At 51.7% G+C, this 23,200-nt stretch overlaps 1 protein-coding gene across 1 annotated transcript in view; it reads right to left on the bottom strand.

The window, feature by feature from the left end:
• RSPO4 (R-spondin 4) overlaps positions 1–17,953 on the bottom strand; it is a 30,035-nt gene extending 12,082 nt beyond the window's left edge. The window contains exon 1 of the mRNA XM_070421470.1: positions 17,875–17,953. Coding sequence (XP_070277571.1) covers positions 17,875–17,953 — 79 coding nt within the window. The remainder of the gene's footprint in view (positions 1–17,874) is intronic.
• Positions 17,954–23,200: the final 5,247 nt, after the last annotated feature.

The following is a 23,200-nucleotide window of genomic DNA, read 5'->3' as shown; positions in this document are numbered from 1 at the left end:
GCCTGCAGTGCTGCAAGGCAATGACTGATGGGAGTTACGTAGATGGGGCGTATGCACTCCAGTTTGCTGCAGCCCCCACCACTCCCTACTATACCTGGCACTGAGGGCAAAGGTCAGCTGCTATGTTTATCATCCTGGAGCTGCTGTTTCTCTTACACCCACTTCACTACCTCACATTAGAAGACCCTGTAGAGCAGGGGTTCTCACACCAGGGCACACAGCAGACTCACCTGGAGTCTTGTTAGCACAGAGAGGCTGGGCTTCCCCTGAGAGCTGCTGGTTCAGTAAGTCTGGGCAGCGTGTGAGGATGTCTATTGCCAACAGGTTCCCAGATGCTGCTGATGCTGCTGGTCCTGGGACCACACTTTAAGAGCGGAGTCGGGTTAAGAGCCAGGTTGCTTGGGTTTACATGCCAGCTCTGCCCCTTCTCCTTGCCCAGGTAACCTTGAACTTAACCTCTTTGTGCTTCAGTGTTCTCATTTGTAAAACAGGAACCGCATTGGCTGACCTAACAGGTAATGCTGTGGGGACCTGAGCGAGCCTGACACTCACGAGGTCTCCGTGATATGACCATCCCCACCTGCCATGCCTCCGTGGGTGTTTGCAATCCTGGACTTGCTTTGGCAGTCAGGGCAGAACTCTTCATTTTGATGTCAACATTTTTGGGGATAGAGTTTCTTCATAATTGGGGTGTGCCCAGAGAAGTGTGTCTTGCATGAGAACATCATGTGTCATGGAGGACTGAGGATTTAACACAGCTGTCCTGAAGGACCCCCTGGGGGTGAGAAGGATGAGGAAAGAGAGACCACTGCCCCCCCGGCCCCGAGGCTGTGCAACCTGCAGAGGGACAGGTCCTGCTCTGTCCTTGGGAAGGATCCAGAACCATGTAGGGGGGCCACATGCAGGGAGTGCTGGGCACTCCCTAACCCCTGCCTGGCATTGGGGGATGCTGTCACCAATGACCAGAGGAAATAAATAACATCTGGGCTCCCTCCTGCCTCCTCAGCCGCCACATATGGGAGGCAGTCACTACCACTGGAGAATGGGGCTTTCCTGCCTGGGGGGCAGATTGCATCATCCCCAGTAAGGGGTGGGTCCTGGAGTTACTCCTGGCTTCGAGACTCCCAGGGCAGCTGGGGCCAGAGGTGTCCAGCCCCCAGACGCTTCTGAGTCCTCAGGAGGGAACCTAGAGGGGCTCGTGTTCAGCAGCATGTTTAGGTGGTCTTGACTTTGGGGTCTGAAAACCACATTTCCAGGCTGGGAGACCTAAGGCAAGTGCCTTCACTACTCTGAACCTCAGTCTTCTCTGCTGCAAAATGGGAACAGTAGTAGCAATCACCTCCCAGGCTCCTGTGAAGATGATGTGAACTTATCCATGCAGAGTGCTCTGCACAGCTCGTGGTAGATGCATAAGCACTGTTTTATTGCTTGATTCATGGGGGGAAATGGGAGGCATCCGAAGGTGCTCCCTCGAGGGCTGGGGCCCAGCTTGGCTTGCTGTCCTTCCAATATCCATAGTCTTGCACATTGTAAGTACCTACTAACCATTTCTTAAATGAAAGAATGAATGATGGCATAATAAATGTTCTCAAAAACTGTTCTCAGGGAGCCTGCAGTCTGGTTGGGAGGACCAGGGTCAGAGAGTGCAAAGAAAACTGATGCTGTCCGCCCAGGAGCTCAGAGCCGAGCGAGGGGCCTAGGCAGAAAGGGCTGGGCTCAGAGACTGGAGCCCGGAGGGATGGTTTCTGGAGGGGCAGGTGTGGAGACAGAAGCAGGACTAGTTTGTGTAGGAGGAGGAAAGGATGTTAAGAGAGGTGAGCCCAGGATGGTATGTGAGTTGGTGGCAGGGAAAGAGCTTGGGCAAGGAGCAGACAGCAAATGCCTGCTAAGGTGTCAATACATGACCCCTAAGGGGTGAAAGGACAAGACCCTCAGAATATAACAACAATGCCCTCCACACTTGTATCTCCCATCCGTCCTAGTCAATGGCTACTCTACGCAGCCAAAAACCTTAGAGTCATCTCTCCTCTTTTCTTCTCTCATATCCTACATGCAATCTATCAGAAATCAGTCAGTTCCACCTCCGAAGTATGTCCAGGATCTGACCACTTCACTTTGCTCCCCTGTTGTCTCTTAACACCCCGCCCTGGACCCACAAGATGCATTCTGCCCGCCCCCCACCCCCACCCCATTAGTCACTCATTAAAGAGCAGTCACATTTGTGTTCCTGGTGGGAGCTCTGGGGGCCCTGAGCAGCCCAGAATGGCCACCACTGACCTTCAGAAAATCGTAATTTTTTTAAGAAAGGATTGCTGCTGGATCCCCCGTCCTTGGGCAGGCTAACGCTGGGGGCAGGGCAGCTGGCCGAGGCCAGGACCAGGGCAGGCAGTCATACCCACAGCGGACTTCCTCCCCGGGACCCATCTCCCCAGAGCTCAGCGCCTGTTATCCGTGAACACAGAATTGTCATGAAGCTGCCCTGAGGGTGAAGCCGTCAAAAAGTCAGTCTGTCTTGGAAATTGTCACAAAGCTGTCTTGTGTGTGAAAGTGTCAGAAGGTTGTCAAGTGTGTGAAATTGTGTAAGAAACTGCCTTAAAGTTGCCCTGTATGTGAAACTGTCATGAAACTGTGGGGTATGTGAGGTTGCCATTCTTTTGAAAAAATATTGAGAGGACAGTTTTTTCCTTTTCATGTTATAGGGATACGTTTGCTGTGTGTGTGTGGCCTTAAAATACTCCGTGCCTCAGTTTCTTCTTCTGAACCTGGCTCAGAGGGCTGTTTTGAGGATCAAATGCAGCATGCTCAAAACAGTGCCGGGCGCATAGTAGGTGCTCAAGAGAACTCGCTACCTACGTCCCCCGAAAATGGAATCTCCCTGAGGCAGCCTGTTTCTGTTTGCTCGTGGCTGCGGCCCCAGTACCTGTTAGAGTAAGTGAGTGCCTGGTACACAGTAGGAGGTTCTCAGTGAGACCCTGTGGGCTGGGGAAGGGACTCAGGTTCTTGCTCCTTCCAGTTCTGGCTCTTTCCACAGTGGGATGGTCTGACTGTGTGACCTTGGGCAGTCATCTCTGATCATCTCTGAGCCTCCCATTGCTGTAAAGTGCCCCGAGAGCTGTGTGTAAAGTGCCTGGCAAGGCCGGGGGGCAATAAACGCTGGCTGCTAGTCCCTCCCTGCCCTGGGGAGGGAGGTTGTAATTCCTCATCGGGGTTGCATTGCCTCTCGTCGCTCTCTGGGAGGCTGTACATGCCTCAGCTTTGGCTGAGTCGGGGGGCGTCTGCAGCAGTTAGGACCAGGGAGGGACACATCCAGCCGATCTGGAGACCCACTGCCACACCCGGGGGCAGGGGCGGTGCCCGCAGTGCAAACCAGGAGGCCCCCCACAGGCCCTGGGGCAGATGTGAGTGCTAGGATTTTAGGAAGGTGGTGAGGGCGGGAGTGGGCTTCTTAAGAAGGACCGGGAAGACTGTGACCCCAGAGATTAATCTGACGGAGGAAGACACCACGTTTTGCGGTCTGCTCCACAAATGACCTCCTTTACTCTGTCACGCTGAAGTCCTTGGGGCTAAGAACTAGGAAGGACCATGGTTCTGCCTTGGCTTGGACTTAGGCTCATTGTGTGCCCGTGCCCTTGGCAGAGTCCCTCATGGCCGCATGCCTCGGTGTCCCCAACAGAAAGACAAGGCTTGGTCTTGATAGAGGGCTTTCGAGCTTTCTTCAGCCAAGGAAGCCTGGTTCTTCCTGAGACGAGATGTGATACGGGAGCTCAGTGAATAGGGCAGGTAAGAGCTGGAGCCGGATGGGGGTGAGGTGAGGCTCGCAAGCCTAGCCTTTGGGTTCCCTTTGCCCGGACCTGGATCATCTCTAAGCCCCTCGAGCCCACAGGCCCCCAGCGCTCACAGCAGGAGAGGTGGGGGAGCACTGGCTCTGGAAACAGACAGCCTGGGTTCAAATCCCAACCTAACCTTTCGGGGCCAGTTTCCCCACCTGTAAAAGGCACTAGCTGTCCTCATACATTGCTGTGACGGCGCAGTGAACTGGCGTGTGTGACATGCGTAGAACAAGGTTTGGCAGATGATGGGATAGCCGTGAGCCGTGTGGAGCTCTTACACGGCTAGGCTGTTGTGACAACCCTATAAGGTATCATGATCTCCTCTTACAGACAAGGAAGTTAAAGCACAGAGAAGGCAAGCAAGCTGCCCAGGATCCCACAGCTGGTACGTGGCAAGGTGGGATTTAAAGACAGGCAGTCTTATTAAGGAGCAGTTACTATTATGTATTGGAGGAAGCCTACCCCTCAAATTAGGCACGACACAAACACTCCCCTCACTTCATAAAATTAAGCCCTAAGGAAGATTTATATTTAGGTGCACCATCAGCTCTCAGTGCAGAGGGTACCTGGGGTCATACTGCCAGTTAGCCTCAGGGTCTAAAAGGCAGGGCTGGCGGAGACGGGCCTGAATCTGGCCCTCAGACCATAGCCCTAGCCCCCTCAGTCAGCACCCAAGGGACCTGGAGGTCCTAAGGGGTGACAGAGAGTCAGGAATCCAGTTTGGGCCTCCAGCCACACCAGGCACAGAGTGAGCAGGCATCTTCAGGGACCCTTTTCTGGGCATGGCCTCTCCACACAGGCGCACCCCCCTCTCACATCCTAGTAGAAGGGAGAGAGCCCTGACATGAACTCATTCCTGCTCTGTGAATCCTCAGCAAGTCTCTGGGCCTCAGTTTCCCTGTCTGTCAAATGGATGGTTAAAGACAGTGTTTACAAGGGTCTCATCCATCCATCCACCCATCCATCCATCCATCCATCCATCCATCCATCCATCAATCTGGCAGGTATTTTTTGAATGCCTACAACGTACCAGGCCCTTTTCTAAACTCCAGGAATATAAGGGTGAAAGCATTTCAGAAATATGTGAAAATGCCCGAAACCGGTTTGGCTCAGTGGATGGAGCGTCCGCCTGCGGACTGGGGGGTCCCGGGTTCGATTCCGGTCAAGGGCATGTGCGTTGGTTGCGGGCACACCCCCAGTGGGAGATGTGCAGGGGGCAGCTGGTCGATGTTTCTCTCTCATCGATGTTTCTGACTCTCTGTCCCTCTCCCTTCCTCTCTGTAAAAAATCAATAAAATAATAAAAAAAAAAAGAAATATGTGAAAATGATAGTGGATTGAGAAGGTCAGTTCCCCAGGCCTTTGCGCCATGCCCAGTGCCAGGTGCACTGGGTGCTCTGCAGTCGTTTGTTGACTGACTGAATGGACAGGACTTCTCTTACTGCTCCAAAACACGTGAGTAAGGGTGAAGCAAAGCCTGTGTCCTCCCCACCCTAATCACCATGTTCTAAGAGAGCTGACTCATGAGGGTGGAACTGGGGCCAGACACCCCCTCTGAGACTTAGTGAGTGGGGCCAACTGTCTATGCACCCTCCACTGCCCCACCACTGCCTCCCAGCCCACGTAAGCAGATGTCTGAAGAAAATCCAAGGACTGCCCCCACCCCCAGGGGCTGGGGCAGAGCAGAGTACTTCCCTGCCTCCCTAAACCCTGATGCGGTGGCAAGAGAATCCTCATAGTTTGGAGGGGACCTGATGGCCATGGAGATGGGCATTTCATCCTCTGACTGGACACACACCTGCTGACCCTCCCCATGGCTATGGGGGGAGAGGGGAAGATAATGAGAGATGCAGAGGGGCAGGGGCAGTCCTGGGAACCCTGCACAGCCACCATTTGGTCAATTCTCTGTCCGGGTCAAGTGGACACTGAAGGAGGCAGTTGAGCTTGAACCAAACTGCAGATCCCCAGCCCAAAAGAGGCTGGAGGCGGGGGGAGACCACAGTGAGGGAGCTAGGAAGGTCAGAAGAGGTCAAGACCATGCTTCTGCCCATGTCACCCCCATGCCACAGTAGGGCACCTGCCACACAACGGAGGGCATGGGGGGAGGCAGAGGGACAGTTAGACCTGCCCCTGCTGCTCGCTGATAGTGGGGCCCTGAGTTTTCTCTGTGCTCAGAGCTGTGAGGTCACAGGAGTATCGGAGACGTAAGAGACAGCGGTCCCTGTCCCATCCTTTCTTCTGCTCCCAACATACAAGGGAGAGAGAGAGAGAGAGGGAGCAGAACACATCTCCCCACAGAGCAGATACCTGGAGTCAGTGGTGGGGAAGGAGAGGGCTTTGAATGAGACACATGATTTTAAAATGTAGCACTTGACTGGGCTTTTTAGTACCAGGAAGCTCTGAGATCCGCCCAAACTTATTAAGGATTGAGTTTTAGAGACGTAATAGAGAATTTGAGGAAAAAAAGTACACATGTCATGTTTATAATCTTCTATTATGTGCTCAATCTAATCATTAAGCCAATAACACACAAACTAGGCCAAGGATTACCATCCTCCATATACAAAGAGCTCCCAGAAATCAATAAGAACAATAGGAACAATCCAAGGTGGGAAAATGGGCAAAGATATTAATTCAAAGAAAAAAAGACAAATGGGCCAGTAACCACATGAAGAGCTGTCCCACCTCACTAATAATTTTCAAAATGATGATTAAAACAAAGATGAATTATTACTTATGACCTACCAGACAGGCAAATATAAAAGACTGACAGCATCCAGCGCTCCCGTTGAGAAAGGAATTTGGGCAGAGTCTATTAAAGTTTAAAATCGGCAGTAATACCACTTGAGAGATGGTGCCTTGCCTGAGGCTCAGAGAGGAGCCAGCACTTGTTTAGAGCCACACAGCAGGCTGCTGGAGGGCAGGCTGGAACCCTGCTCTCGGAATGGGTGCCTTTGGTCCTTCCCACCTGGCCTTGTGCACAGCCTGGCCCTTGGCCCCTGACTGGGGAGGCCAGGCCCGTGATACTGTTGCTGCACCTGCTCTGGGGCTCAGGGTGGCTGGGGCCTTGCTGTTCTAGGTGACGCTCTCCTGTTGTCATCCCTTCCCCACCACAGACGAGGCTCCCAATCAGACCCGCTCAGCAGCGAGATGTAGAGTGTAGAGGCGTCAGTGGGTCTCATCTGCAAAATGGGAGCCATGTCCTTCTGGCCCAGTTAAAACCAAGACTGAGAGCTGGAGCCGAGATGGGCCTCTGTGGCTGGACATGCGGGTCTCTGAGTTCTGGCAGATCCTCAGAGGGACCAGGACTGCAAACGGGCAGCACCAGGCAGATGCTGGCTGAGCAGCTGCCACCTGCAGGACTCCATGCTACTCAGGTCCTTGTGTGGAACCATCTCACACCCAGCACAACCCTACAAAGCTGGGGTACACCGACCCCCAATTTCATGGATGAGAAAACTGAGGCTGAAAGGTGAAGCGTTGACCTAAGAACTCACAGCGAGGAGTCGGGGGGAGGCAAACCTGAGTCCAAGCTCCTAACTGCCCCTTGTGCCCTGTCAGCCCCTCCCTGCTGACTCCTGCCCAGTGTCCCTCCAGAAGCAGGGAAATGCCATTGAAAGCCATACATCTCTCAGGGCCCAAGGCCCGTCAGAGAGGAGCCCCGAGCCGTTTGTGGGGACAGACAGAAGCAGAGGAGTTACCCCAGACAGGAGGAGAGAGGAGGCTGTAGGACCAGCACAGTCACTGTCCATCTGGAACCGTCCGCCCTGTGGGATGAGCCCTTAGCAGCTCTCCCCAGACCTTCAGTCAAGTCTGCTTTATGCACAAACGTCCTGAGCCTCCTCTTTCTTTTTCTTGGGTGTTGTTGATACAGGAGAATAAGATGATCCACAAAGTGAAGCCATTGAGCCAAAGCAGCCCTGGGAAATGCCTGCGGTTGGCCAGGGACGCTCAGCTCTGGGGAGGACCTCAAGCCAACCTCCCCTGTCCGGGGCAGGGCTCCCGCTGACCGCTCTCCTACTCTACATTGAGGCTCCCACGGCTGGGACTGCCTCCTCACCAGTCTGGGCCCCCGAGGACAGGGTCCGGCTGACAGCAAGTGCTCGGCAGGTGTGTGCTGACCGCAATGCAGAGGCTCAGGACTTCCCGGGCGACGGTGAACAGGGAAGCGTCACCTGCACTTGGGACTTCCAGCAGGGTCCTCGGGAAGGCCGAGCGCTACTGCATCAGGACCATCCGCACGTGTGACCGAAGAATCGCTCCCGGGAAGGTGGTCCCTGAACGTGGGGTCGGGTGTCTGCTCCGGGACAGAGAACTGAGGGCTCATGCCCCTCATATGAGCCCTGCGTGTAGGTCCTATACTATAGGGCGTTTTGTAAACTCAAAAAGGCCAGACCATGAGGCGGAAGAAACCCCTCCTCCTTCAAGAGATTTGACCACATAAACCGTATCATCACACGTGATTTCTATTCTCCAGAGGACACGCAAACTTAGGAGGTCAGCGTCAGACTGAAGAAAGATATCTCCCATGTTCAAATCGACTGGGGACATTAATGTAGGTAATAAAAGGAAGTCCTATAAATTAGGTAGGGGCTGGGAGCGGGGTATAGGGGAGGAAAATGGGAGCTATCTGTAATGCTATCAACAATAAGAAACATATTTTTAAAAATCCAGGAAACCCAATAAAAAAGTGGGAAAAATAAAATACAAAAATAATTTTAAAATGAAAAACACTAAAAAGTAAAATAAAAAATGTAATATAAGGGGAATAAAATTATTTAAATTTATTAAAAATTTTAAAATAAAATAGCATTTTAAAACAAAATTAAGTGATAAAATATAAAATGAAAAACAAACTGAGAAAAAGTTAAAAGTGTAAATTTAAATAAATTACATTAAAATTAAAAACTTTAAAAATAAAATTAGAATGTTAAAATAAAAATAAAACATTTTTAAAAATGAAACAAATATAAAATAGAAAATCAGCAATTTGTAACAATTGAAAAAGAACAAGGAAAACGCAAGCAAGCAGGGTCTTGCATGACTGGTGCTGATAATGTGCTGTGAATTAAGGCGTCTGATGGACTCCAATGCCTGCCAGAGTGGGGCAAGAAGGGGGAGGAAGAAAACACGTCTGCAAGGCAGCATCTGACCGGGTTTTTCCAGCCCGTGGGCAGGGGGTAGGCTGACAGGCCCCACCATGCTTCCTCCACAAATAGCCATCACATTATTTAAACATTCGTAACGTGCCAGCACCACACACCCACACGCAAATGCACACACACACATACACACATGCACACACGCACACGCACACACGCACGCACGCACACCGCCATCCTTGCTTGTCCTCATGGCGGAGTGAACAGAAACTCAGAGAGGGTGAGTCACTATGCCGCAGACACACAGCACTGAGGACCACCCTATCCTCTGAATCTGGGCTCCTCAAAGTAACCTTCCTGCAATGAATGGGTCTGCCGAGAACTTTCAAATAGAGGCGGAGGCATATCTGACCTCAGGCTGGAGCATTCTGAACACTGGAAAGAGCCAAGCTCCCAGGAATCATGACTGTTTCCATCATTCATTGAGCACCTGCTGGCTCCCAGGGGGGTTCCATGCGGAATCGTGGTCTTTGAGACAACCACATGATGTAGGTTGTTTCCGTTATACTGGTAGAGACACTGAGACGCAGGAGGGAAGTATTTCACCCAAGCATGGCAGTAGCAGAGCTGGGAGCGGAGCCCAGGCCTGCCAGGCCCACATCCCACCCCCCACGACTGCTCTGGACACTGGTCGTGGTCACTAACTGAGCTCTCCTTACGTGCAAGGAATGCACTTCATGCCCCGTGGTCACGTTAGCCAACAGAGGAACAGAGGAGAGAGATGACCGGCCCGAGGCCACTCAGTCGTGAGCGGCAGAGCCTACGGCCTTCGTGCCAGCCTGCCAGCCTCCGCTCTGCTACTTGCTGGAGACAGCTGTGCCCATGTGCCAAACCCAGCGCGGGCTCCGGAAGGGCAGTTGTGACATTCCTCCTCCGTGGTCTCCACCCTGCGGATGTGGGCACGGCTGTCAGGACTCAGGGAAAGTGGAGGCTTCTGGCGAAAGGGAGTGGTTTCTCCGTGCGGTCGGGTCCCCCAGGCTGGGGAATGCCTTTCTTTTGAGCTGGTGAAACAGAAGCCCCCACCCGCAGTGGCACAAGGGAGCCCCCACCATGGGCCACAGAGTGGGCCCTATGAATCATGTGGCATTGCTGCAAGAAATCATTCCATTGCAGGCGGCGGCGGCCCGGCCTGAGGCAGCAGTGCCCAAGAGGGGTTAGCTTCGCCCATCCATGGCAATCAGACCCTTCCCTGTGGGATCTGGAGGAATGTCCCAGGATGGGGCCGAGGGCATGTGTGTCCTAGGTGGCGATGACTGTTGCACGGGGCTAAGAAAGGAGGCTCTGGTCGTGGAGAGCGGAGGGCACATCCCAACCTCTCCCCACCCTGGCGGTGTGCCCTTGGCCAGTTGATTGCCCTCTCTGAGCGTGGAGGGCCTCGTCTGTAGAAGAACAAGATCAAACGAACTCATGGGCTATGATGTGGATGAACTGGGAGAAGGCCTGGCAGGGTGGCCATGCACCCAAGCTTTGGAATCAATTATCTAGGTTTACATTCTGGCTTTGCCAAATGTACTTGCCAAGTTGTTGGACTCAACCATAAGAAACTGCTAATATGTGGCTGTATTCTACCAACAAAAATGGCCATTTCATTGACTCCAAGTAATGCTCCTCTCTCTTAAGGCAGTTTCCTTCTCTGTAAGATGTGGATAACAGTCCTCGTACAGGTTGCTGTAAGGATGAATTAAGGCTGGGAGGCTACTGAGCTCAGCAGTTGGAGCTTGGTGTCTGGGACCAGGCAGGACTTGACTGTGTGACGTTGGGCTGTCAGGACTCAGGGGAAGTGGAGGCTTCTGGTGAAAGGGAGTGGTTGGACACGTGACCAGGAAAGCCCAGGTCACACTCACATGTGCTAGATGAACGTGGACAAGCCAGTTCCCCTCTCTGTGTGTGTGTGTGTGTGTGTGTGTGTGTGTTTAATAAATAGGTTTTTATTGATTTCAGAGAGGAAGGGAGAGGGAGAGAGGGATAGAAACCTCAATGATGAGAGAGAATCATTGATCAGCACACAGTCAAGTCCTGCCTGAGTGTCCTCTGTAAAATAAGGATAACGGTACCCACCTCAAAGGTTTATTAGGAGAATGTGATCGGTTCATATGTATAAAGGACTTAGAACAGTGCCTGACGTTGTTGAATAAAACCATACGGGTAACATCTGGCACAGAGTAAATGCTCAACCAGAAAGCCAGATCCAAAAGAGACTTTCCTAAACCTCCCATGCCACTGGAAATTAAGTATTCTCAAAGAAAAAATATATGTTTTAAGGAAAACATATGGGTGTAGATCTACAGGTGAGGAGCATGCTTCTGGGTGTCCAACAAGCCCAGGGCCATTGTGTGCCCTGACAATGTCCACAGCCCGAGGCTCTGAGGCCACGGTGGCTCTGCATCTGGCCCAGGCCTCCGCCAGGTCCCTTTAGGGCCACAGACCCGATGCGGCACTCAGTAACTCTAGAGGCCCGTATGCGGCTCCTGACCCCAGACTGGCCTCTGGTTATTAAGAAACCTCTGCAGGCAGCCCTCAAGCTGTGAACGGCCTCGTGGGTCCATCTGCTCATCTGACCTTTATCCTTAGACCAGGGAGAAAGGCAGAGCAGAGAGGGCATGCCCAAGTCACACGGAGGGAAGCTGAGGCTCTGAGAAGCTCTAAGTCAGACTTTCCAACTCTGGGACAAGCTGCCTTCCTCTACCTAACCAAAGCCACCCTCACCCGATCTCTCCTGAACCCCCACTTTCACCCCTGTCTTGGGGACCTTGGCTGGAGGTTCCATTTTTCCAAGTGTTGGTCTCAAAGGTCTCAATTGGCTTTTTCAGCCCTAACATTCTGTTACTCATAACCCTTCTCCGAATTCCGGAGAGGAAATGAAGGTTGAACCGTTCTGCTAACTGTAAAGTGCTGGTGAACAGCAGCATTGAATGGGTTTTCTGGAAAAGGCAGGATTGGCTCCTGTGGATCTGGAATCAGGAAAGCCCAGGTCACACTCACATGTGCTAGATGACCGTGGACAAGCCAGTTCCCCTGTGTATGTGTGTGTGTGTGTGTGTGTTTAATAAATATGTTTTTATTGATTTCAGAGAGGAAGGGAGAGGGAGAGAGGGATAGAAACCTCAATGATGAGAGAGAATCATTGATCAGCTGCCTCCCGCATGCCCCCTACTAGGGATCAAGCCCGGGCATGTGCCCTGACCAGGAATCGAACCAGTGACCTCCTGGTTCATGGGTCGATGCTCAACCACTGAGCCATACCAGCCGGGCTGACCCATGCTTTTTGACAATGGTGAAATTGCACTTTTATATAAGTTCACCCAGTGCACAGAATACATACACACACTCATTCACACATGCCAACACCCATGTGCACACACATCCACACTTGCCACACATGTGCATGCACACTCACCACTTGCACACACATTCACATGTATATGAGAACTCTAACACATTTTCAAAATAATAATTCATCTTAACACATGCCATGCACTCCGATATTTTCTAAAAAGGAGGTTGACAAACTCTACCCATGGGCCAAATCTGGCCTACAGCTTGTTTTCTGTATGGCCTGTAAGCTAAGAATGGTTTCATATTTTTAAAGCAATGTAAGAAAACCCCACCGCAACAACAAAGGAGAGAATGCGGCAGATCACATATGGCTGCAAAGCTGACAATATTAAGTATCTGGCCCTCTACAAACATACTTGCCGACCCCACATATTTTATTTTATTCTATTCCGTTCCACTCCATTTCATTAAAAATGCTGGCTGTGCTTTACTAAATGCATTTGCCTGACCTGCTGTTGGGTTGCAAACCTCAGTGTGAAAAACTTTTAATTAATGTGAGCTTCAGGTTTTTTTTTTTTACTAGATGGAAGGACAAAAAGATGGATGAATAAACAGTGGACTGGGAGACAAGAAGAGAGAGGGGAATAAAATGAACAGAGTCACCTAATCCATGTGACATCTAAAGCAAGCTAAGTCCCATCTCAGAGTCTCAGACCCCTCAGCTGAGCATGGGACCACCACCGACCAGCCTCCCAAGGCAGGGTGGGGAGCAGCGGGATCCTGTCCATGTCATCCTTCCGAGGGACCTGTTCCTAGCATCTCAAGGAGATGCTGGGCCTCTGACAGCGGAGACAGTAGAGCGCATCTCTGCTGTCCTTGTCAACACCTAGTCCAGGGCCTGGCCCAGAGGAAGGGTTCAATCAATATTTCTTTGTGACTATGGTGACAGGCGAGTGGCATCCGAGGCCATCCATGACTGAGTCTGGCCCTGTCTGCAATCTGACCTTCACTTCCTCGGACCCTTTCCACCTAGATACAACCTTCTCTCCTCTTGCCAGAGTCCCCAGCCCCTACCCTGCTGCCATGCCTGCCTGACAAAATCCTAAATCTACCCCCCTGACGCAGCTCCTCTCAGATGCCTCTGCCGGGCAGTCACGAACAGGATTCACTTCTATTTCTATGCACAGGCTTTGGAGCCTCCAAAGCTCCACATCCCAGCTCAGCTGTTGGAAGTTCCTAGACAGGTCACTGTCCCTTTCTGAGCCCCAGCTCCCTTGTCTGAGAGATGGCAGAGCCATAGGAGGATTCACGGCCCATATGCACAGCTCCTGCACGTGGCCAGCCCTCACTAAGTCTCAAGGGCCTCCTTCTGAGTCTGGGTGGAGGTTGTTTGGCTCCCATCCACTGAGGAGGAAGTGGGTTCCCTGGGGAATGAGAGCCATGTGAGGTGAAAACAGCATCTCATTTGAGCCCCAAGTTTGGCTTCAAAACTGGCTTCAGAAGAGGAGGGCGGGTGGGCAGGGCCTGTTTTATTGAGCACCTACTCCACGCTGAGTATCCTTCTCTTCTCTCAACCAGCCCCTCTGTTATGAGGAAAACCATGATCTGGAGGGGCAGAAGGACTTGCCCAAGATAGCACTCTACTGACCCACAGGGCCATTCCCGAAGGCTCCCCATGTAGGTATCACCCCCCGCCCCCCGCCCCCCCCCCCCCCCCCCCCGCTCTTCAGGAGTCCTGTTTCCCCTCCAGCTTCGCCCCTGACATGCATCTTCACCTGCTTTCACCTGGACGCTAGCGTTTAGGGGGCTGCACCTTGTTCTGTGCCTAGTCGAGGCCCTGAACTGGAGACGAGAAATCCGGGTCCTCCCCGATCAGGCCTTGGGCACCTGCTTGTGGGTCTCAGCTTCTCTGTCTATGCACGGGGCAGTGCTGCCTGCCGGCTGCCCACAGGGCTTTCCTGTTTACAGAGAATTATTATTATATTCAGTCCACCTAACAAGCCTTTGGAGGGGGCGCTGGCACAGTCCTTTTACAAACAAAGGAAAAGAGGCTCATAGGGGCCGAGGCAAAGGTGAGATTCAACCCACAGGAGTCTCACGTCCCCCAGTCAGGGAGTATTCCACTCTGCTGTAGTGGGAGGAGGAAGTGGTTGAATTCATCCTGCTGTGTGCCTTTGGGCACCTTCCCTCTGGGACGTGGTGGGTACAATTGTTCCCATTTCACAGATTTGAAGCCCTGGATCGGAGAAGACACGTGGCCTGTCCAAGATGTCACATTAGGGCAGGAGAAGCCTTAGGATTTGAACCCAGGGCTGTCAGAATTCCGGAGCTCCTCCCTCGGCCCCTTACTGCCTCAGGTCTAGAAGGATGGAAAAGCACCATAAGAATGTGGGGGACTCTGGCCTCCACCGAGCCCCCTCCCCAGCGTCCTTGGACGGCAGGGAAAGTCGGTCCCAGCCTGTCTTCTCCTCGCTGCCTAATGAATCTCTGTGTCAGGGTGGGGGGTGCAGACCAGAGCCCCCTCACTTTGTCCAAGTGTCCCATTGCCAGGACGCCCCGGCGTGTTTTAAGAGAAATGTCCCCATCTGGTTCTGATTCATTTATATTTAATTAATCAAAATGTTGTTTTGTAATAGACACGAGATCCAAAAACCTTTCTCAAGCCTGTTCTTTCATTCTTTCTTGTCTTAGAAACAGAAAAATTAAGTTTAATCAAGAAGCAGTGACGCTGAAGCCCTAGGAAGCCCAGGTCTGTGGGAGCCAGGCCCCAGGGGTGATGGGTCAGACGGGGCGGCTGCTGGTCAGAGTCATTCCTCCTGATCTTGCAGAGTAGGCCGAAGGCTGGGGCCAAGGACTGGGCATGGAGGGGAGGCTGGGGCAGGTCAGAGGAGGGGCATGCCTCCATACTGGCAGCTCCTCAAGGGCAGGCCCCAGGTCTGTTCACCTTGGCATCCTCGAGGTTCCAAACACAGAGCCTGGCACAGATGCTTCCCTGTAACATTTGCTGAATGAACACCCAAATGAATGGATGGATGGATGGATGGATGGATGGATGAATGAATGAGTGAATGAAGCACTGCCAATACCCAGGTGCCTTCAGGACACATTCTCCTGCCAAAGTTAGACCAGAATGTCAACGCTAGTAAGACCCTCAGAAATCTCATATAGAATTTTCCAAACAGCTGTCTTATGAAAAAATGGTCTCTGAGGTGTAATTAGTTTGGGAAAGGTCCCACTCCCCATCCTCACCTCTTCACCATGAATGCTCTGGCAAGTCATGCAGTCAATAAATCTACTAAACCCGGCATTTCCCAAACTGGTTTGACCAGGGATCCTATGACTACGTTGCAGAAGATGCTATAGGAAGAGTTTTCCTACACCCCTTCCAACACCCACCCGCCCCAGTACCAATGGGGAAATCCAGGCTGTGGGGGGGAGAGGGGACAATCCACTTACTCAAGGTCACCCCGTACAAAGGTGTCGGGAGTGGGACTGAAACCCAAAGCTGTCTCTAGCGCACCTGGCTGATGACGGAAGCCACACCTTTCTCTGAAGATGCTGGGCTGGGTGGACGTGCATGCGTCCAAATGCAATAGGTCAACTACCATGGGGAGGGGTGCCGAGAGCCCCTCACCAAACCGGCAGCCATGCCTGACCTCCTCACTGAGCAACTGGGAATGGAATTTTTCTCCTTTCTTCTGTGTGTGTGTGTGTGTGTGTCTTTTTAGAACTTAGAAACAAACATCTTAAACATCTTTTAAAACAGCTCTTCTTCCGATGCGGAAACGGAAGCTCTGGGAAGGGAAGACCAACACAGCACGGAGGGAGGCACCTGTGTCCTGTCAGAGGCCTGGGGATGCCAGCCTGCTTTGCTGCTTACCTGCTGTGCAACCTCGGACAACCAGTTTCCCTCCCTGAGATTCCGGTTCCTCATACGGATAATGAGCAACCCAGCTCGGCTGTTGTGAGTAGCCAAGAACACCATGGACAGGAAACAAGAGTGACTAATACAAGTGCCCACTAGTAGCGGGTGCACTCGGCTACGCACTTGACATACCCATTAACTCATTCAGTCTTACTCACACTTAAGATGATTATTCTTATTTTATAGAGGAGTCAATGAGGAGAAAGTCTTTTTGGTCTTTTCTAGAATGGATAGAGTTTAGAGATCCTCTAAAAGGTCCCCAGAAGGGTAATCTAAGGCTCGTAGAGGCAAAGTGACTTCCCCAAGGTCACTCAGCTAGTAACTGAGGAAGAGAGGGTTTGAGCCCAGGCAGGCTGATTCCAGAGCCTATGCACTTAACCACTATGTCAGGGCCATTCACCGAGGAGTGTCCCTCCCTCTCCTTCCCACCCCCCCCCCCCCCCCTTACTGAAAGCCCACCCACCTCTATTCCCCGGGTCCTTCTATCCCGTCCCACCAGGGCTTGGAGCTTGGGCCACATTTTCCCTGCCCCACCCGATCCTACCTCCCGGCTCTCCCACAGACCCTTTCTGCTTCCTGCTCCACTCCTGTGCCCATATGTAGGGCTGTTCACTCAAATGGACTAGAAGTCCCCAGAAGGCAGACTCTGGTTCTCATTCCCGTGTAGCCTTGCTCAGCCCTAACACCACACCTGGGAAGAAAGAAGCCACCAGTCTTCCATCCCCCTGCTGGACCACTTGCAAAGTCACTTAACCTGTCTGAGACTTGGCATCCAGCTATGTCGTGAGGATGTAGTGGGGATTCCCTTCGTATGTGAAAACCCCTGGCACAGTGGCGGGCATTCGACTGTCGATTCTCAGCTTGGCACCCAGAGGTTGAAGGGCTGCCTGGCGTAGGTGGAAACTTGTTCCTCCTGTGCCCACGGGCTCTGCCAACTCCAGTTCTGTGGGGACCGCCTCACGCCCCCTCCTGAGGATGCTGACTCCCCCAGCCAGGGGCAGTGGCATAGGACCCTGAGCTGAGGGTGCAAGGGCCCCTGGTTTGGTGCCCCGGGTTATAGTCTGAACCCTGGGTCATCTTCCTAGTGGCCCCAGGAGGTCAAGATGAAACAAACAGAGGCTCTTGGAGGAGCTGGACATTCCAGGTCATTCCCAGAAAAAACAGACCCAAACGCAGGTCTCAGGTCTCCCTGAGCTCCTGCAGCTCATGCCCTCACCCCAAGGGGTGGGGGGCACTGAAGATCGATGACTTCTTGGAGTGACACCTTGAGTCAGGTAGGTGACGGGATTGGGCAGCCCACAGCTCCTTGTGTCACCTCCTGGCCTATCACGGATGTTTAGGATGCCTTCTAGGCCACCAACTCTGTGCCCTCGTCCCAGGGCCCTGCAGCCTTGCACCCGAGGCTTCCTGTCTGCACAGAGCCACCTTCCTTCCTCCTGGCACTGATGCCACCCTAGGGAGCGGGGGCACTGAGCCTTGCCCGTCCCTCCCTCTCCTCCCAGCGCCTCCTGGGTCCAGCTTTCGAAGCGGGTGCCATGGGCCTCAGTCTCCCCATCTGAAAAGTGGGACTGACACCTACCTGGAGGAGTCAAGAGCCCAGGGCACCGGGCAGATGTCCCCGGGGGCACCCCGGTGGTCCCTGCTGTGCCCGCCTGGCCACCCCGCCCGGCTGCTCCTCGTACCTTGCTTTCTCCTTCGGTTCAGGGGGAGCATGTCCACTGCGTGGGCGACGAGCAGCAACAGGCAGAGTGGCACCCGCATCTGGGCAGCCTGGTCCGGGCGGGTGTGCGGTCTCCTGGCTCCCAGGCGGCGCCAGCGGGGACTCCGGGGAGGCCCAATAGCCGGGCGGCAACCCGACGGCGGGGCGGCGCAGCGCAGCGGGCGCGGGGGGTGCTCCGGGCTCTCCGGACCCGCCGTCCCGTCCGCCAGAGGACCCGCCACAGGGTCGAGTGAGGGCGTCGGCGGAGCGGGGACACTGCCCGCGGCGGGGAGGAGCCGGCCGGCCGGCGGGGCGGCGCGTTACCCACTCTGGGCGGTGCGCGAGGTCGGAGGTGGGGCGAGGGGGTCGCCCCGGCCAGGGACCAAGTGGTCCGACTGTCCCGCCTTCCCCGGGGTCTGGCGTCGTTTCCGCCCCCTACAGTGTCCTACTCGCATATCTACTGTCAGCCAGACGCAGGTACACACACACACACACACACACACACACACACACACACACACACACGCCGGTGACCCCATCCCTCGGTTCCCAGCACCTCCCGCTACCCGCCTCCTGCCTCTGATTTTCTCTGTCTCCCGCGCCTTCCACTGTTTTTCCCTTTCTGTCTGTGGTCCTCCTCTGCTGTCTCTTCCCCCGACCCCCACTGCAGCTTCTTAATTTCTCGCTTGCCCATCTTCTCCTTCGCACTGGGTCCCTGTCTCTGTGTCCCCACCTGGCTGGCCCCCTGGCCCTGCCTTTTCTCTCTTTCTTGGTGCCCACCTCTCTGCTCTCCGCCTGCAGGTGGGGTGCATGCCCTACCCGTGCTGCCTGCCTCTGTTTCTTCCTGCTCTGTTTCTTACAAGAGTCCTAAGTCCTTTCTGGCCACTGACCCTGAATTTCTCCTGCCCCGCCAGGCGGAAGCCCCTAATCTTTGACTCAAAGCAACCAGCACCTCATAAATTCTGCAGTGAAGGGGTTGGGGACCTGGACTGTGTTTCTCCACTCTTATCTGTGGGACTGGGAGCAGCTGGTTTGAATTTTAACCCTTTCAGGGCAAAATCCCTCCTCCCACCCAAACAAACAGCACACGTTTGCCCCCTGTTGCCTTACCCACTAAAAACAATAACAACAATAATAATGCTAACTATCATTTTTGAGGTCGTTGTGCTAAGGACTTTACACATAATATAATCTTCAAGACAAACCAGCGAGGCTCTATTCTGATTAGCCCCATGTTACAGGGAGGAAAGGGAAGTTCAGAGAGGCCTAGTGAGTTGCCTAAAGCCACACAGCTCAGTGCCTGTCTTCTTAGCAACTACTTGGGACACTTACCTTTGACAATGTTCTTGCTGAACAATTGTCCTTCCTGTTTCTTATGTATGTGGTTTGATCTGAAAGAAAAGGAAGGTAAACGCTGATGTCTCCTCTGTAGCCCCCTTTCCCCCTCCTTAGGGGGTCCCCCAGGGCAGTGAGGGCATTTGAAGACATGTCAGGGGGTGGGAAACACACAGCAAGTGAGGCAGCTCTGGCCTGTGGGATTCCATGAACACTGGCAGACAACATTCTAAGGATCTTGGTGGACTGTCAAAGTCATCCCACCCAAACGGCTCCATTTCACAGATGGGGCCACTGAGGCCTCTGGACTTGGGGGCCTATCTTAAATAGCTCAGTGATGCTAGAACAGAACTGGGACGTGCAACCAGGTGTCCCAGCAGGGTCCCCTCCACCATGCCCGTCAAGGCCCTCATGTTCTGACCTCTCTGATCTCAGTTTTCCCCACTACCCCCACCCCTCACCCCTTTAATCCCAGAGAACCCAACTCTTGTAGTATTTCACAGACGTCTCCAGGCCTCTCATACCTCTGAGCCTTTCATGTGTGGCCTCTCCATGGAATGCTGGTCTGCATCCCCTCCCGCTGCTCTACTGACTCATTCAGGACCCAGCCCTGGACATGCCCTAATCCAGGAAGCCTTCCCTGATTCTCAGTTCAGGCTCAGCGCCCCTTTATCACAGCTTTGATCACACCAGGTGGGATCCCGTCCTCTAAATTCTCAACTCTCTCAGATCAGAGATGAGGTCCTATCTGGGTCCCTGGAGCCCAGCACATGCCAGACATAGAGGCTTGGCATGTTTGTAGAATGAACGAATGAATGAATGAGTTATTCAGATGCAGAAGTCTCCATGCTTATATATGAAATTCAGGTACCTGGACAATGAAGTGACCCTAGAACAGTGATGGCGAACCTTTTGAGCTCGGAGTGTCAGCATTTTGAAAAACCCTAACTTAACTCTGGTGCAGTGTCACATATAGAAATTTTTTGATATTTGCAATAATAGTAAAACAAAGATGTATATTTTTGATATTTATTTTATATATTTAAATGCCATTTAACAAAGAAAAATCAACCAAAAAATGAGTTTGAGTGTCACCTCTGACACGCGTGTCATAGGTTCACCATCACTGCCCTAGAAGATCAAGCGTTAGAAAGTTGGAAAGTCAGTTTCGACCCAACCACTCCCAGTCCTGAAGTCTCCAAAGTCCAGAACAGAACAGCCCCCAGGTAAGCAGAGGTCAATGTGCACAGGAGTCACACCCCTCAGCATGACTGCAGGCTATAGCCTCTGATCCCTCTGTCCGGAAAAGTCTTCTTCAGATACCCTCAGGGCCTGTCTTAGCTCAGGGCTACCTTCTCAGAGGGCTCTCTGACCACTCCAGATAAAATAGAATAAACCACTCCAAATAAAATAAAATGACTGGCTGCCTCCTGCACACCCCCTACCGGGGATTGACTGCAGAAATCTTCTTATTTTATCCTGTGCCAACACACGAAGTGCTTAAATATTTGTAGAATGAATAAATGAGCATTCACTCATTCCTCAATTCTTTGTGGCACTTCAACTACCTCCTGCTCTCGTGGGCTCAATTTCTCCACGTGTTCAATAGCTCAGCTGAGATTTTGTGTTCTCTCAAAGCTTTTCCAGACTTTTCAGAACTCGATATTTCTAGGATTCTAATACCCAAAACTCAGGGCCCCACTTAACCCTGAGCTACTCAGAGGATCTTGGGTTCTCTAGCTTTTAGGGGACTGTCTGAGAATCCCAGTTTGTTCCGATCATCCTCCCTGAATATAGGCACCAAGGAAGGACATTGAGGCCAGTGGTGCTATTGACATCCCCAGGGGGTGTGAACACACCAGAGGTATCAGTTAAGGAACCATTGGAAACGGTTATAAATAGATGAAAATGGGTATAATGGCTGAAACACATTATGGTTACAGTTCTTGTTCCTGACAGCAAATCCTTCTCAGTGGGATAGCGGGGACTTGGGTCCCTTGCAGCGGATACTCTGAGTTCTTCAGTACATGGATTAAAGCTCACTGTGGCTCTAGCTGGTTTGGCTCAATGGATAGAGAATCAGCCTGCGGACTGAAGGGTCCCGGGTTCAACCCTGGTCAAGGAACATGCCCAGGTTGTGGGCTCGATCCCCACTAGGGGGCATGCAGGAGACAGCTGATTAATGATTCTCTCTCATCATTGATGTTTCTATTTCCCTTTCCCTCTCCCTTCCTCTCTGAAATTTAAAAAAAAAAAAAGCTCACTGTGGATGGGTCAGGGCATGGAGGACCACCTACAAATAGAAGGGCGAAGCATGTTTCCCCACATCCCATTGGTCAGAACACAGACACGTGCCTCACCCATCTAAAAGGGCTGCTCAGAAATATCGTCCAGCCGTGTGCTCCAGAGGAAAACCAAAGAGTTTGGTGAACATCTGGCCAGTCTGCCACATTGGGCCACTCTTGCAGTAGCCCCAGTGAGGCAATAGCTCTTACCTGTGTTGGCTCTGACACCTGCAAGCTCCTCTTTCTAAGCAGCTCTTCCTAAGGGCTCTGAGAGAACACAAAATCTCAGCTGAGGACTTACATTTTTTCTAGGTGAAGCCCAAACTCCTCAGAGTTGTAAGTGTTGCAAGGTGGTACCTGCTAGAGTGACCAACTGTCCTGATTTGCCAAGGATTAAAGAGTTTTCTGGGATGCAGTGTTTTTTAAATATATATTTTTATTGATTTGAGAGAGGAAGGGGGAGATAGAAACATCAGTGATGAGAGTGAATCATTGATCGGCTGCCTCCTGTACGCCCCCTACTGGGGATCAAGCCCCAACTGGCCCTGACCAGGAATTGAACCAGTGACCATCTGGTGCGTAGGTCAACGCTCAACCACTGAGCCACAGCAGCCAGGCTGGGATGCAATTTTTATCTCATGTATAACTTTGTGTAACCAACGCTACATTAAAACACCTAACGGAACCATCGCAAGACTCCCTCATACTGCCCCTTTATGATTTCACCCACACCTTCTCCTCCACCCTAACCCCTGCAAGCGCTAATCTTTTCTCCATCTCCATAATTATGTTGTTACACAAACATTATATAATGGAATCGTGCAGTATGTAAACTTTTGAAATTACCTTTCTTTACTCAGCACAATTTCCTCGAGATTCGTCCAAGTTGTTGTATGTATTAACAGTTGCTTTCCACTGCTGAGTAATATTCCATGGTATGGATGTACAATAATTTGTCTAGCCATTCATCCATTGAAAGACATTTGGATAACTTCTAGCTTTGAGCCATTAAGAATAAAGCTACTATGGACATTTGTGTACAAATTCTATATATCCTGGTTGGCAAAGTGTCTGCCATGTCTTTTGCACATTGTTAATTGGATATTTTTGTCTTATTGTTGCATTTTAGGAGTTGTTTATTCTATACAGAAGTCTTTTATTGCATATGTTATTTTCTAATATTGTCTCCTAGTCCATAATTTGTCCTTTCAGCCTCTTATCAGCATCTTTCACAGAGCAAATGTTTTTAATTTTGATGATGTCCACTTTATAAGTTTTTCCTTTTATGGATAATGTTTTGGGTGTGAAGTTTGAGAACATTTGCCTAGACCTGTGGTCGGCAAACTGCGGCTCGCGAGCCACACGCGGCTCTTTGGCCACTTGAGTGTGGCTCTTCCTAAGCCTTAGGAGTACCCTAATTAAGTTAATAACAATGTACCTACCTATATAGTTTAAGTTTAAAAAATTGGCTCTCAAAAGAAATTTCAATCGTTGTACTGTTGATACTTGGCTCTGTTGACTAATGAGTTTGCCGACCACTGGCCTAGACCTAAGTATCAAAGATTTTCTTTTATTTTTTTTCTGGAAGTAATATAGCTTTATATTCAAGACCATAATCCATTTTTGTATTAATTTTATATAAAGGCTCAGGTTTAGGTCAAGGTTTGTTTTTTGCTTATGGATGTCCTA

The sequence above is a fragment of the Myotis yumanensis genome, unplaced genomic scaffold (assembly GCF_028538775.1).
Source record: "Myotis yumanensis isolate MYYU_CA2020_CCGP unplaced genomic scaffold, mMyoYum1.0.hap1 SCAF_7, whole genome shotgun sequence".
Classification (NCBI taxonomy): Eukaryota; Metazoa; Chordata; class Mammalia; order Chiroptera; family Vespertilionidae; genus Myotis; species Myotis yumanensis.
The sequence above is the reverse complement of the archived record's forward strand: the minus strand, read 5'-3'. Positions and strand labels throughout refer to the sequence as shown.